A 17,122-nucleotide genomic window follows, 5' to 3' on the forward strand; every position below is an offset into this window, starting at 1 on the left:
ACCCCTTGGAAGGTGCATCCACGATCTAATAAGGATTATTTAGAGTCATTTTTAGAGTATTGTAGTGAGGAGATGATGTACTATTGAGAGAGAGAGAGAGAGAGCGAGCCAGAGATAGCCAATTCTATCAAAACAGTATAACTATTTTAGGTATTCAACCATAAAATGCCTCAACTGCCCACAAGAGGTTGTAGCCAGTAAAAGTGCCCCATTTCAAAAGAAAATGCAATGATGGCATGCCAAGCAATTTAACCTTAGCCAATTAGGCCTCTTGCGAGAGGTATCCTATTGCATACACATACAATTACGATTTGTGGCCCTTCAACTGGGAGGCACCAAGACTATACCAATAGTTGTCATAGCTTCCCTTAGCAAAAGGCTAGTACACAAGGCAAGCTTCCACTTCAACCCACACTGGATCTCCTATTCAAGCAAGCACCAGAAATTAGCCATAGTCACCAAGGCACAACATGAACAAGGCATAAATCAAAAAGCAAGGGCACTTTGGCTAGGAGATTGTCATAGAGGATGGTTGACTTTAGCATTACTTCATAAAACATGTCACCCCACAAAAATCTATTCCACACAATCACCCAACAAAAGGGAATTCAACCAATGGTGGCAAATTCAAGAAAGCACCGAGATTCGACTTGTTAAGAAAATGATAACTCCTCTTTCATAAAATGTAGAAAATGAGCACAAGACTGTCTTTGTATCCACAACAGCTTCCAAAATATCATCTTGATCCTAGACATGAAAGGTCTCACGATTGTGCTGGACATAATCTCCTAGTAATGTATTACCAATCTCCAACAAGTGTTTGTAGTCTATATCTTGTGATTCCTCTATGGTATACATGATGTGCATAGGAGCACATTTGATGATCATCTGGTAGAGGTTCCTCAAGGTCTTTCATCAAAGCATTAAGAGTATGTTTGCTACATTTGATAGGCAGTTGCACATCAAGACTAGGTTGAACTTCGAAACAAGGGACCACCATCTCGATACATGAAACCATTTATGTTGACTCTTCAGCATTCGAATTGGATCCCAAGGCCTCCACCACCAGATTGATAAAGGTGGTGCTCAATTCATACATGACTCCTGAAATCTACTCTACTCTACTCTTGTTACAAAACAAGTCACACGCTAGACGGTCGCTCCAACCCAAACAAGATGTCCCCTATGTGCACAAGGTCTTCAGCACAAGCCGAAGAAACGCCAAAGGGAGCGCAATCTGTAGGCGCACGAACCACCAGTCACAAGAGGCCATGCAAGCAGGTCATTAGTGCAAGTTGCAAGCCATTAGTGCAAATAGATCGTGCAGTAGCACAGATGGCAATATGCAACGCTCTCAAGTGTTGCCTGGTCCTACACAACATATGCAAAAGGCAACAAGGTGGCATCCGAAGCAAGTGGTGGGGAGAGAAAATGAAAGCTATCCACACGGAGGCAAGGTGCTTGTCAGGTTAGCAAGAGCTCGAGCATGCCTCTCTCTCTCTCTCTCTCTCTCTCTCTCTCTCTCTCTCTCTCTCTCTCACATCAATGCAATAAAGACAAACCGCCATGGTCCCCCCACTCCCTCTCGTCTTAGGTCTATAGCACCAATCTGTCTCATCACCTAGCATTGCATGCTTCTTATATGTATAGCCTGCCTCTTGGTTTACTAGGCTCATGACATAATTTACATTCTTCTAGTCCACTTACACTACATTCAAGATCAAGACACGATCTACCCATCTTTTAGCTCAATTTCTCTCACTGGTTCACGAACAATCTTTGAGTTTCAGCTCTCTCAACACTCCAATCCACTAACAATTTTTATGTTGTGTTTCCCCTTTCTTTTTCATATAAGGGCTTGTTCATGCATGCAAGCTAAAGCAAGGTTTAATCCCCAATCACCTCCCTCTATGATGCAAGGGCTTCACACAAAGGGATGAGGGTTAGAATTGAGCTCTTGCCCTAATAATAAGATGTAGCCAAAGTCCACCTCAAAGATCTTGGCATCATTGTCCAAACCAAATTGAGAGCTAAGTCCATTTGGAGGAATACTTGCATCACTAGACTTGCAATATGAAAGCAGAGAGTGGTTTTGAAAGACTCGCATGTCAAAGTGCATATGCACTCGGTGGAGCAAAAGGAAATCGATCAATAAAGGTGGTCACAACTAGAAAAACAATTGAGGATGAAATCAAGGAAATATCAAAGTGTGACAAATGATTCTACGACAAATCAATATCTAAACTTTGTGTTTATTGCCTACATAAGTATTTTCTGAAGTTACTTTTCCAAAAGAGCATCCATCTTCCCACAACACACTTATCACCCTAGGTAGGCTGCCTTCCATTTCTGACACTTATGTACTTGTACTTGTTTGAACTTTACCATCTCTTTGGTTTCCATCCTCAAATTTTTTGTTCTTATCACCTAGCTTTCTCTCTTTCTAGCTCCACAAGTATCTATACTGTTATAAGATTACTTCATAAGCTTTTATGCTTCTAAATTGTGGATTTGTTGGAGACCGGAGTTTTGGTGGCCTCATCACATATGCACCCACCCCCATGAAGGTCAGCGTCCTGGCATTGATACCCCATGTCAATATTGGGCTGCACCTACAATTACCACTCCAACTAAGCATACATAGGACAAACAATAGGATAGACTGTCAACCTTATTATATTGTCAAACATATAAATTAATGCACACTCCAACAGGTCAGCGTCCTGGCATGGATACCTCATGTCAATATTGGGCTGCACCTATTATTCACTCCAACTGAGTAGGATAGACAGTCAACCTTATTATATTCTCAGACATATAAATTAATGCACACACCAACACTAGGCTTTACACCTGTAAACCAAAGCTATACACTCAAATTATCATATCCAGATTCAAGGATAATGACACTCCTTTCCCTCACTTCCATTCAGACTCTTAACAACACAAATTAGAAAATAGCAAAGAAAGATGCTCGTGTGAACAGATACATTCCGAGTTCCAATTTCTCATACCACACAAATTCATCTCATCAATTCAAGCATGAACTGAATCAGTATTTGGATTTTTTGCAAAACAAAAAGTTTCCATGGGTTCTTCAGCACATAATCCTTAAAATGCTAGAATACAGATTCAAAAGTTATCCGCCAACATGTTTTTCCTCATAAATAACTATTGGGACACCTAACTGAATATTAAATACTGCTCAGATGGGGCATGACTGACACAAAATCACTCTGACAAGTAGAACCCCTTTATATAAAATAATTTCTCGATGTAGGGGCAAGCATCCACTACAAAACTTATCAACCACAACATCTAGAGATCAGCTCACATGAGCACTACTAAACCAGATAACTCTCGCACAGACTACAGTGTCTTAAGAACCTCTGGTCATGTGAAGCCATGTTCCTAACCAAATAATGACTCTAGACCAACCTCTGGATGTTCCTTCTCTCTTCCACAGCTCGCATAAAGTGCTCTGTTCCAAGTTCAAAAAGACATTGATCCTCCAACAATAGACAGGCAGAGCAATTGACTTCATGAGAAAATGGTTCACCAGCTGTTTCCAATCTCAAAACTTGCCTTACAATGTTGTCCTGTGCCCTCATATAACAAATCAAGCTGGAAGTTGCAGCTTCTCATTGTTTCTCCAACTGTTCAAAGAGACAAAACATATTCAGGTCAAGAGCTTCATTTGATCATACATGCATCATAAACAGCAGAAACGTTGAAATCCACTCATATTTGATTCTATGTAACTTCTAGGTCCTGGAACCGAGTGTATTGCTTTCCCAGACAATCCAAAGGCTTCTCTAACCCTAATTACTTTGCTCTACCTATGTAACTTCCAGGTTCTAGAGTAATTACAAATCAGGACTTTTAGGGCATACCATCATGAAAAGAAAGCTAGAGCTTTCCCAATGTCCTAGTTGACCTCTAATTATTGAGGTCCAAGGCAAGGGTTAATCACTGAAACAAAGGCACTCATCAAATTCAGAACCCTCTATGTCAGCTTGGACAAGAACTGAGACATTAAATAGAGGCCCTTTGGTTGAATAGAGGCCATTTGGTTGAGCTTCCCTACAAACTACTACTAGACCAATGATTTTATCAATAATATTAACCAGAGTCTTTGTACAGAAGAGAGCTCAACCCAGTGGCAAAGCTGGTAGACAGAAAGCAAGTTCACGTGCAATTATGCAACAAGAAACACAGTGTCTACCTAGTGAAATTTGAGCCTTTGAATATCAAAGAGCACTGAGATATCACCCTGAATCTTGGCCATTGAGTTACTGTGGCAACAAACTCCTCCACTTAGATGCTTCTACGAGATTGAAATGTATCACTTCACAGTCATAATGCATGTCACCACTATCCACAATCCATTTGAACGGATGGCCACATGGACAGGTGAGATGGACATCTAACAGCTACTATGGGGATCATATGGCAGCTCATAAGATGTGGATCAAGGGCTCTTCATGAGAATGCAACCAAGGACTCTTCATGAGGATGCACAACGAACGCATGCAGATGCTCTAGAGACCAGATGGGTATAAGGGCAAAGTCCAAAGAAGGTCCATGCTGTTGTGTAAGGCGTGCACACCATCAACAGGGCTCCACTTTAATTTGGAGTCCCCTTTTCATCTCAATTTTGGTTTCGACTCCCCTTTTTGTTGATTGGCATGTTTAGAACATTCTTTATCAAGACGGCCGAACACTCCACATTTAATGCAAAAGCAATTCTTTCAAGAGAGAATGCTGCCGGTCTTGTTTCTTTCTAGGACTGTCGGAAGCATAGGATTTGCCCTTCTTGGCCTTCTCTCATCTATAGAGTTCTTGCCACTTGATAATTTCCCCTTTGAAGAAGTGGAAATCAAGGCCCTTCTTGCATAGAAGAATAGGATTCCTTCATGTGGGGCCAATGGTGCAACCATGCATAATGCAAGAGCTGGCACTCCAACTTAGAAGATTGGGGGAGTCAGCTTTAGAGATAACTTGCTAGAACTAGGATAGACTTGTAGTTTCAAGATGGGCAACCTCATGTTCCTTTGCATTTGAAAAACATGCTTTTGAATCTCCTGCATACTAGAGATAGCATCAGAATGTTGATCAAATGTCGCACTGGATTGGAACCTGTCCAGTCAACCACAATATACTTTCTGTGGTGACTTATACCAAGCAAGTCCTATAAAAGATGGTCTGACTTTCCAAGCAAACAAACACAGATCTTAAATTCTAGACCAGAAAAGAATGCTTGAGGAGAGGAGAGGTCCCTTGTCAGATTATATTCCGTAATCAGATCTACTAGTTTCTCCAAGTGGCTTGAAAATTGGGCAAATGCCCATTCTTATTTAATGTTACAAGAGCGTGAGTTGGGGTGGCTGGTAGGGGCGACGCCACACTCGTTGCATGTAAAAGATAGTGGGGTATGGATACATATAAAAGAGGAAGACGAGTTAGAAGAGGTGGAGCTAATAGTGCACATCTTGCATGGCAAAGAAGGAAGGTGGTCTGAGGGTGGCCATAGGGCGAAGGGCTAACAAGCAAGTTATGCTCAAATGAGGCCACAAAGGAGGAGAATGAAGGTGACAGCAAGGTGACATGGTAGCAGCCAAGAATGAGTGGGATGCCCACACACCGATTTGGATCCCCATAAGCGTAGCATAAAATTGAGATATATCATCCAATGCCGAGCTGGACAAACCACCGATGAATTGTCACCGATGGTGATGTTGCCCCTTCTAGAATGGAGGTTTTGGATACAATCCCAACAATAGCTATGGCAACCCTCTGTCGGAAATTCCTCCACCATGAAGAACTACATCAATATGATGGAGGAAATTTGGGATGAGTTAGCATCTCTTGGAAGGCCATCCAGCCATAGTTACCTGGAACGGGGAACGGGAACGGGAACGGGACCCCCTGGAACGGGGGGAACGTCCAAGGTCGGGGAACAGGAACAGGGGGAACGGCACATGTCCTAAGTGCCCCAAATATGCCCTGCGTGACCCAAATTGCCCCAAAGAATGTCCCTCTAATTGCCCTAATACCTGTCAATGCGTGAAATTGACCCAAATGTCCCAAAATTGACTCGATTACCCCCATAGCTCCAAATTGCCTTGAATTGCCCCAATTATCCCAATTTCCCTTGAAATTAGACAATATAAATGGATGAATACCTTGGAATTGAGGATCGGCTGAAATTTGATTCTGATTTGCAAGAGTTCATAATGCATCAAATTTGAACTTTGCATGGACTCGTAATTAGCTTGTGGGTTGTCTTGACACTTTGAATCTTCAACACGAGAGAGAGAGAGAGAGAGAGAGAGAGAGAGAGAGAGAGAGATTAGTGTGTGCGCATTAGGCAATGGAGATGGGTGAATATGTGGTAGAAAGACTGTGACCCAAGCAAAAAAAAAAGCGGAAAAAAGCGTCAATTTTCAGTCAACAGGCCTGGAACGGCCTTTCCAAACAGGGAACGGTAGGGAACGGCAGGGAACGTTCCCTAGCCGTTTCACCTTTGGAGGGTTTGGAACGCGTTAGGCCGTTCCTACAAGCCGGAACGGCCGTTCCCTGTTTCTATGCATCCAGCTAGAGGACATGGTTGTGAGAGTCTTGTCACATCTCCCCTTTGTGCAAGTACGATGCTTTCTAAAGATGCCTCCTCACATCACACGTGAGGAATAGCATAACTCGGGAGGAGTTACTACCAATGGTCTTACAGCAAGATGCTCATCGAAGGAGATAGGTTCAAATGGAGCAAATACCACTAGTAGTACTTTTACAGCTAGCGCATCAGGAAGTGGACAAGAGCAAAAGAAAAGGAAGAAAAATCAAAGGAGCAGCATGTTCACAAAGACCAAATGAGAAACCCAATAGACATCCCAAGTGCTCTCACTATGAGAAGACCATTAATCTAGAGGAAAAGTGTTGGAAGAAGCACACTCACATTCTTCCAAATGGTTTGAAGGAAGTAACAACTAAGTACAAAGCTACATTGGCCATGACAACAGTCCATCTTTGTACATTTTTATGAGATGGATGACACTGCATTGGCTTTGTCATCAAAAAAGACTTGGCTTGTGAAAAGCGGTGCTTCTAGTTACATGAGCTTCTGAGACTATTGACTCCAAGATCTCCATGATAGGGGCTCCATTACATTTTTGGCAATTCACGAGTGACTATTCATAGAGTGTAAATTATTTCTCTTCTTCCCAACCACCAAGATCCATGTTCCGCAACTTAAATCCTCTATGCACCAAATCTGAGCTTCAATCTTCTAGCCATTATTGGCCTCAAATCAACGTGGCACTCCAATTGTCTTCCCACAAGAGGAGGTTAGGGTGGAAGATGTTTTATCAAGCAATACCCTTCTGACCAATCATCATCAGGGTGGGCTCTACAAGTGTACAATTCTAGCACTCATTGTTTAAAGTTGTGACTATAATGGCATGCCCAATCTGATCAACTTACTTTCAACTCCCTTCCACAAGTTAACTACAAAAGTTTGGACCTCCTCCAACTTGCATTTGGACACTCATCCACCAAGCAACAGTTAGCAATGATCTCCCACACCTTCTTGCAACTTGCTACTAATTGTGTTTGGCCTTCACCACTCCAGGCGGCAACTGGCGACACTCCTCATCCAAGCATCTCCTACTCAACTATGTTTGCGACCTTCTGGTATGTCACCATCTTCCTCTTCCATCTTCCACCGTTGTCGCCAACATCTGCAACATTTGCTGGGATCTACATTTAATAGTCTTCCTCTCTTTGACACTCCGACTAGTGGTCATAGCACTTGGGATCTGTCTCTAGTGAACACCACTCTCTGACATTGTATTGCTCGGCCCTTGGGCATTCTGTACACTCCACCATTCATAATAGCATTCATTCACTTCAAAGTTTCTTCTCTCTATGTTTGTATCTATATTTGAGTTTTGAGATTTGAGAGTTGCATTTTGTATTTTGCGCTTAAGTTTGAGTTTTGCTTGTCACTGTCTCAATCTTTGTGTTTCAATCTTGGTCATACATGTTGTGCTTCCTCAATGCAAACCCTAGCATATCTTCACATGGTATCAGAGCTAGTACTCTTCTAAAGAGTATCATGCAGCAATTGTGAAGGCTAGTCTTTGTGTGAGACTCATATGCGACTAGATTCTGACTCATAATGTCTCAGGCACCTTCTTCTGGGGATCTTATGACGCCCTATCAAGCTTCTCCATCATTGGAGGCTCTAAGAAAGTATTATGGTCTCGAGGAGAAGATAGACACACCTTCACCTTTACCATCTTCTTCTTCTCGTTTTGGTTATCTTACAAATGAAGAGTTTGAGGAGTACGTGTGCACGTGTATAGTTCGGTTTGCACATCTCCAACGAGTGCTACAATATCCAAACCAATTGGTGAGATTGGCCACCTCTTTGATCTTCAAGGAACCATGACATTCAATGCGTCTAGCGATCCATTTCCTTTATCTCAGCCAAGCCTTGTGTCAAGGTCATATAACCCTTTTGAGTCGTATAAGCCAAAACCATCTTCTTCTTCTTCTTTAGTTGTGCAACATCCAAATGATTTTCAATATATTAACTTTAGTAGAGGAGGCTCTCGAAGCAAACACCCTTTATCACGTACATCTCTACCATCCATTTCATTTGAGCAAGTAAACCACACTTCTCAACTCCCTCCCATCCCATCACTACGTCTTCATATTCTGATCTACTCACATCTTCATTCCAAAACCTAGGATTACACTCCACTTCCGCTCAAAGCACACTAGAGGTTAGATCTTCTATCTCTGCTCCTAGCACTTTCTCTTTCCCCATTCCATCATTTACCTACCTACCATTCACTCCACCTCTTTGAGCATCGTTAGGGGGAATGCCGCTCTTTAAAACTATACCTTCCCCATGCCCCCACTTTACCACATCCTTACACTTTGAAATGACCGTCATGGGTATCCCCCTCACTACCCCCCAACACTCACCACCCCCCAATACAACCTTTCAAACACAAGGATATCCATCCTCTACCTCTAGATTGTTGTCACGCATCCCTTAGGTCACTCCTATGCAGGGATTTCCACCTCTACTTCTCATGTCCCTATCCCTCCACCTTGGGCTCCTCGTGTGGTTACCATGCCCATATCTAGTCTACCATACCCACATTTGGATCCACTGTACACACTTCTCATATGCATGGTGGACACTCTAGGATTCCTTCCCAAGTATACTCCGCTCCCCTTACCTTATCCCCCCTATTCACCCTACCCTCATTACATACCTTTTCCATCTCTTAGCACTACCACTTCTGTTGTAACGGCCAAGAATGCCTTCATGGATAAGACTCATTTTAACAGGTCGAATTTTACCACTTGTGTTGGAAATAAAGGGCCACCCTACCTTTTATATGTACTCGAGTGTGAACACATCCTTAGCACTTACTTTATATATAACTATCACAAAAACCTAAAAGAGATACAACTCATTGTACCCACACTTCGTGCATCTCTCTCACTCTCACTCATTATTGTTGCTCACTCTTTCTCTCTCCACTATTGCCATCACTAAACATCACATCTCCACTATGCACCTATCACTTCAAATTCTTGGATCAAACAGAAGGTGCAAGCGCAAGTCACAAGTCACAAGGAACTAGTTATGGGACAGTCAGGCCACAGGTTTTGGCGCACGTTGCATGCAGGTTATCGGGCAATCACGGAGTCAACCTTTTTTGGTTGAAGAAATCACGTTTTTTAAAAAGGTTTATCGTTTGTTAAAATTCTATGGGCTATCATACATGTTAAGCACAAGTTAACAAATCTGAGAGATTGGACATACATTTACTCCTGAAAATTCAGTCTTTTGACGTATGCTTGAAGATTTTACTCGACTGAGCAAAATTTCTGGAATTTACACACATTTGAGTCTCAAAAATTGGGGTTTTTCATGTAATTGTAAAAATTGTAGTGAAATAAGTACAATTTCCTGAAATTTTAACACATTGAGCCCCACATAAATTAGGGCTTTTGCAAAATTTGCAAAATGTATTAAATTTGGTCTTGGTATGTACTTGAGTCTTGCAGTGCAATTTTTATCCAAATTGAGCACATTGGACCATGGACAAATTTGGGGCTTTTGCAAAAATTTGTGAAATTTTGGCAAAATTGGCTTATGCAATCTACTAGGGAGTTATGTTTGATGTAATTTGAGCAATTTGAGAAAAGAAATTTCGGGTCTTTTGACCATGTGAGTCAAATTTATGCCCATGCATGCATTCAGAGCAAAAATTGCAGCTAAAATTTGGGGCTTTCCCATGCAATTGATGTATTAATCCGTGACGCAACAGCAAGTGGTGTGCTGTTGTCACACATTTTATGACTCTGAAAATTGATTTGCGGATCTGAAATTTCTGCCATACTGGTTTTTCCATTGCTGGTTGATACTTCCTTTGTACCTTGGTCCTTTGAGTGACAGTTGCTCACATTTCTTGACATTTGAGTCACTTTTGAGCTGTAAACCATGGCTGACAGAAGTGATAGCAGCAATCTTTTGCAAATTAAGAAGCTTGAGGGTGCACACAACTTCGCTATATGGCAAAAGTAGTGCTATAATGTCTTGGGGCAAAAGAAACAAGTGAAGCTCATAAAGACGAAAGGGATAAAACCAACAACCATGGATCCAAATGAGTGGGATGAGCTTGCACACTCTACCATAGAGCTTTCAAGGTCAAACACTTTGCTCTTCAACAGAGAGAAATTGAAATCTACTTATGATATGTGACAAAGACTTAAAAATTATATGCTCAAAAAAGTGTAGCAAGCAAGTTTTTTAGTTGAAATTTTTGATGGACCTTCATATGAAGGAAGGTACATCCATGTCTATACATTTGAATGAATTTAACTCTATTTCAACCATTGATTGCTTTGGAGTCCCACATTGATGAGAAGTTAAGGCAACATTTTTGCTATGCACTTTGCTGAAAAGTTGGAACACTTTTAGGACAACAATGAGAACTCCAATGCCATGCTGTTATATTCAAATCTGGAGAGCTCTTTACTCATGGAAGAGCTGAATAGACAAAATATTTCAACAAACAAGTCTTCCAATGCACTATACACTAGAGGTGAATCCCAACCAAAGGGTAATTTTAAAAAGAAAGCACACAACAAGTCTCATGGAAAAAATGTAGAGTGCCATCATTGTGGCAAGAAAGGGCATTTCAAGCGGGATTGCTTTAAGTGGAAGAAAGAGAAGGGCAAGGAAAAAAGCACTGATGATAGCAAAGATAAGAAAAAGGACAACCAACATGCAAAGAAGAAAAGTGTGAAGATGGAGAAAGTCGATGTAGTCAATCACAAGAGTGATAGTGACAATAATGTACTCTTTGCTTCTTCTTTTAGTACATAGTCATTGATTGCAAACTTTGATGACCACATGCATACTTGGATTCTTGATTCAAGTGCTTCATTCCATGTAACACCACACCATGAGTGGGTTTCTAATTACAATGGTGATAGACATGGTGTTGTCTGCCTGGGCGACAACTATACATGTGACATTGTTGGGATTGATAGTGTGCAATTGGCATATCAACATGGTTCAGTATTCACTGTGCATAATGTGAGGCATATATCTCAACTCAAGAAAAGCTTGATGAGCACAGGGCAACCAGATGATGAAGGCTACCACACCACTTTTGGGGATAGCAAATGAAAGATATATGCGGGATCTAGGATTGTTGCTAAAGGCTCTAAAAGTGACACTATATCCATTACATGTATCTAGTATGAGTAATCACATTGTCGACATAACCGAGCAACCAAGTGTGTCTTTATGGCATAGCCGATTGGGACACATGAGTCAAACTAGAATGAAAGTGCTTTCTCGTTTGGATTATTTTCCGTGTTTGAGGCATAGTGACTTTGACTATTGTGATCATTGTATATTTTCGTAAGCATGCTTAAACATCACATAAAAAGTCTTTTTCATTAAAATATTCATCCTTAGAGTCAGTACATTCAAATGTATGTGAGATGCTCGGGTTCTCTCTAAGGAAAAATGAATATTTTATCACATTTGTTGATGATGCCACACGCAAGGTATGGGTTTATCCAATCCGTTGTAAAGACAAGGCATTAAATAAGTTTAAAAAATTACTCACACGTGCTGAAAATATGACCAACAAGACATTAAAGTGTCTTTGCTCTAACAATGGTGGGAAATACATGTTCAAAGCCTTTCAAGCCTTTTGTGACAGCAAAGAGACAGGAAGCTCATTGTCCCCTTATAATCCGTCCCCAAACAGTATTGCAAAGCGTATGAATAGGACTATTTGGGAGAAGGTCCATACCATGCTATCTCATGTAGCATTACCTCATGGATTTTGGGTGGAGACTCTTTTGACAACCGTACACTTGATAAATCGGTCACCAAACAAGTCTTCGGGGGAGAAAAGTCCCTCAAGAAGTATAGTCGGGCAAGCCACCTTTGTATGCACACTTGAGAGTGTTTGGCTGTAAGGCATTTGTGTATATATGCAAGGAGCAATGCAGCAAATTGAAGCCAAAATCCTATAAATGCATTTTTCTAGGATATGGTGGCGAGGGTGAAATGGGATATAAATTATGGGATCCCGAGAAAAGAAATTTTGTACAAAGTAATTATGTTATCTTCCAATAAAATCACATGCATAAACAGCCCGAAAAGACTAAGGAAGTCAAAAGAGTTGTATTCTGAGAAGAAATACATGTAGCACAACAAAGAGTGCCCACTGTACAACAACAAATACCTACTATAAATGACCCTCTAAATGTAGGAAATACTGCTGAAATTGATCAACAAGTAGTTGCCCATGATATACCAAAGTTTCAACATGAAAATGTGCCATAAGAACAACCGGAACAAGTAGGACAACATGCTAAACCATTTGAGCACCAAGCTATTAATGCAAATTTACAGGCTAAACAACCTGCAAATACTGATCACTAGGTCTATAGGTCAACCAGAAGTACCAAACAGCCATATAGGTTTAATCCTAGTGCAAATTATATTGCTAATTATGTCATGTTGGCAGATTGTGATGAACCATCATGCTTCAAGGAAGCAATGGATAGAGAGGACAGCAAGAAATAGCATAAAGCTATGCTGTGAGAGATGGAATCTCTAAAGAAGAATGGTACTTGGGATTTGGTGCATTTGCCCAAGTGACAAAAAGTTCTAACATGAAAATGGGTTTACAAGATGAAGGTCACTTTTGGTTCTTCGCCGAAGTACAAAGCACGACTTGTTGCAAAAGGGTATAAGCAGGAAAATGGGATTGGCTTTGATGAGATCTTTTCTTCTATAGTCAAGATGACTACTTTGCGAACCATATTGGACTTGGTTGCATGTGAGGATATGGAACTCATACAAACAAATGTCAAGACTGCTTTCTTACACGGTGATTTACATGAGCATATATATGCAATAGGCAAAAGGTTTTGTGACCAAGGGACAAGAAAAAATGGCATGTAAACTCAACAAAAGCTTGTATGGGCTGAAATAGGCACCGCAAGAATGGTGTCATAAGTTTCATACATTCATGCAATCTCAAGGATTTAAAAGAAGTCAAGTGGATCACTGCTTATATATATTATACCAAGAAGACATTAGATGGCATCCTTATTATGCTGGTTTTGTATGTAGATGACATGCTAATTGGTGATAGGGATGTTTATGCTTTGGACACATTAAAGCACAACCTACACAACAATTTTGACATGAAGGAACTTGGTGAGGCAAATCACATGCTTGGCATGCATATACTCAAGGATAGATCAAAAGGTCTTCTTTATCTGTCACGGCAGGAGTATGTATCCATGATTTTGCAGCATTTGTATATGGAGGGGGAGAAAGCAATTGGTACCATTGTCTCTATATATGAAACTCAGTGCAAAGGACAGCCCTACATCTATTGATGAAAAGGTTGAAATGGCCAAGATTTTGTATGCTTTAGCTGTGGTTAACTTGATGTATGCTATGGTTGCTACACGTCCTAACATAGCATTTGTGGTGGGAGTGGTTAGCAAGTACATGGCACATCCTGGTAGAAAGCATTGGGAAGCAGTGAACGGTATCATCAGATATCTTAAGGGCACAAAGGATTTGTATGTTTGCTTTGGAAAGCAAAAGGCATCTAACGTTGGCTTTACGGATGCAAATTATGCTTGTCATACTAACTGCAAGAAGTCTGCTTCAAGGTATGTATTCATCTTCACACAAGGGGAAGTTTTTCCTGAATCTCCAGGCTACAAATGTGTGTTGCATTGTCTACTACAGAGGCAAAATATGTGTCTGACATTGAGGCATGCAAGGAGGCTCATGCTAGCACGAAATCCCACCTTTCATGCAAAGATAAAGCACATACAAGTGAAGTATCACTTTATCAAGGATTTACTTGACAGCAAAAGTGCTCAGCTTGTCAAGATACATACAAATGATAGTCCGCTAAATCTTCTCAAAAGGGTCTTCCAACAAAGCAGTTTGCTCATTGTCGACAAATGATGGGAGTTGGATAGTATATGTATTTCAGCTTTGTACATACTTACGATTGGTTGATTCTTTTCTCAACCTTAAGACTCTCTGTCTTTAGGTGGAAGCTTGTTGGGAATAAAAAGTCATCATGCCTTTTATACATGCTCAAGTGTAAACACACTCTTAGCACCTATACTTTACATATAACTATAACAAAAACCTAGAAGAGGTACAACTCATTGTACCCACACATCATACATCTCTCTCACTCTCACTCACTACTATTGCTCTCTCTCTCTCTCTCTCTCTCTCTCTCTCTCTCTCTCTCTCCACCATTGCCATCGCTGAACATCACATCACTATGCACCCATCACTTCAACTTGGTCGAACTTCATACAATAAGTGCTTGAATCTCACAAACTTTGTGACCTCGTTGTTGGTACAGGGATTGCTTCCTGAGTTCCACTCTCAGTTACAGCATTTTTCCCTTGCATCTAAACATTGGAGTCATCTCATTTACCACTATGCGGCACGAGATTGTACTCGACGTATCAATCTTGATTTTGAGATTCAAGAGCTTTCCATTAAAAAAGGAAATGATCTAAAAGTCAAGTTGGCTGAATATCGACAATTACTCGCCAAGTTTGCCACTATTGGCTCCCCGAAGTCAAACAACAATCAAGTCATGTCCTTCTTAAACAAGATGCCAATAAATACTTCTATTTTAGTCACATCTCACTATCTAGATTGCTGACCTTCTATAAGTTTGAGTGTCAATTCTTGCATTACGTGAGGCTGCACAATCGAGTCCACAATAAGTCTTCCACACAAACACAAATTCAGAGAGGCGAGGATTGGTTGCATCTTCTTCGAGAGGAAAAGCCAACAGTGGCAAGAACTCGTAAGATGCAAAGGCAAGCCAAAACAAAGAGAACACCCCTTCCTCCAAGGAAACCAAAAAAACACAACCCCTTTGGCAACAAATTCCTAAGAAAAATAGGTTTTGCAAACATTGCCAGAGGTTGGGCCATGTGGACGAGGAGTGCCTTACCGAGGCCCAAGATCTTCCTCCTAGAAAACCACCACAAACTACTACGATTGCCTCCACTCCAACTGGCCAATCCAATGGGGCTACGCCTCCCATTGCTACTACATCTGCTCCATCTGCTATCCCAGCAGCTATTGGATATATGGCACGTGGACAGCCTCAACAACCTGTCTCCTTCACTAGTCCTGAAGGCTTCGCTGATTGGTCTGCTAGTGACTCACCTATTGCACTTTATGCATCCATTCCTAGGGTACCCATTGTACCTTCTAGGACCACTTTCCCAACTTGCTGTAGACAATGGCAACCACACACTTAGCCTTTCTCTTTTTTGACTTCCGTTGCATACTTATATACTCGTTGCATTGCACTTCACATTGCTTTCCTTTACTTTCAGTTTTGCTTTTTGGAGCATCTCACTACTGAACTCTGGGCTTGCAGATTTTGATCTCTTTTGCAAGGTTTTGTGCTTCAGTGTAGGGCTAATATGCAAGTTCGCACCTATCCTTTCTGAGCTGGAGACAAGAGACGCACGTCATTCCTTTCATGGTTTCATCTGCTTGGACTTTTGCTCTTCTACCAATATGGAGATGCTCCCTCCTAAGGTGGATCAAAAAGAATCTCTCTTGACGCCAACACGGCAATGTCTTCTATCCTTGCACTTCCGGTAGGAATGCTTTATCATCTTCCTTCACATGATTCTTAACACCACACGAAGACTCACCTTTCCCTCGTCATTGACATCCTCAAGTGGATGGGTATGCTTGTACTGTTTTGTGATGTATTGGGTGTACCATCCCTACTCCCGTCTTCTGGATTGCTATTACTTGATCGACCGCTACTCCTGAAATTAACTTTCCCTCTTTTTTTCTTTTTTCTTTTTGTTAAAAGGATTCAATGTGATTCTATCCGCCTTTATTGGGCTTGGTAGGCCACTGGGTAGCCAACGTGCGCCCTTTGTCTAATACCTTGACTCTCAGGGGTGACTACTTGGACTCTCTTGGTATAAAATAATCGTCGTCTCTATAGTCTTGGTCGGCCACACGGCAACCGGCATGCACCCTTTGTCTAATGCCTTCGCTGCTTTGGGGTGGGACACCTTGGGGTAAACATTCCAAGCCTCTTAAATTTCGGCTTGAGAGGGGGTGTTGAGCTAATAACACTTTACAACTAATTAGCATTTTTAAACAATCCTAAAAAACGCTTAATTAATGAAAAATGTAAATTTGATGTGCGGTTCCATAGAGTTTCAATGGTCCACCAAAACCCTAATTTTTTGGGGCACCCTTCAATGTCTATAAATAGACAAATTGCCCACCATTCAATCTTATCCTTTTGTGCAGGTTTCTCGTTCTTGCAATGCAAATTTCAACCATCGACCTTCACCCATGTGGTGATATACCCTTCATGACTATTGTTACTTCTCCATCAGCCCTTGCAATGCTTAGTGCCTTCCTCCCTAGATATCACCCACTGTCTAGAGCCCTCCTCCCTACTATAATTGGACTCTTTTGTCATCCCCAACACACAATCTGCCTCCTCCATCTTGCGTTTGGACA

At 41.3% G+C, this 17,122-nt stretch overlaps 1 protein-coding gene across 2 annotated transcripts in view; it reads right to left on the reverse strand.

Moving 5' to 3' along the window:
- Positions 1-3,045: 3,045 nt before the first annotated feature.
- The window catches only part of LOC148010924 (ER lumen protein-retaining receptor-like), a 57,254-nt gene continuing 43,177 nt past the window's right edge, over positions 3,046-17,122 (reverse strand). For both annotated transcript variants that reach the window (XM_087671352.1, XM_087671350.1), the window contains one exon: positions 3,046-3,656. In XM_087671352.1, the coding sequence (XP_087527478.1) occupies positions 3,620-3,656 (37 nt within the window). In that variant the 3' untranslated portion in view covers positions 3,046-3,619. The remainder of the gene's footprint in view (positions 3,657-17,122) is intronic.

The sequence above is a fragment of the Lygodium microphyllum genome, chromosome 29 (assembly GCF_053477565.2).
Source record: "Lygodium microphyllum isolate KBCC chromosome 29, Lygodium_microphyllum_v1.1.10, whole genome shotgun sequence".
Classification (NCBI taxonomy): Eukaryota; Viridiplantae; Streptophyta; class Polypodiopsida; order Schizaeales; family Lygodiaceae; genus Lygodium; species Lygodium microphyllum.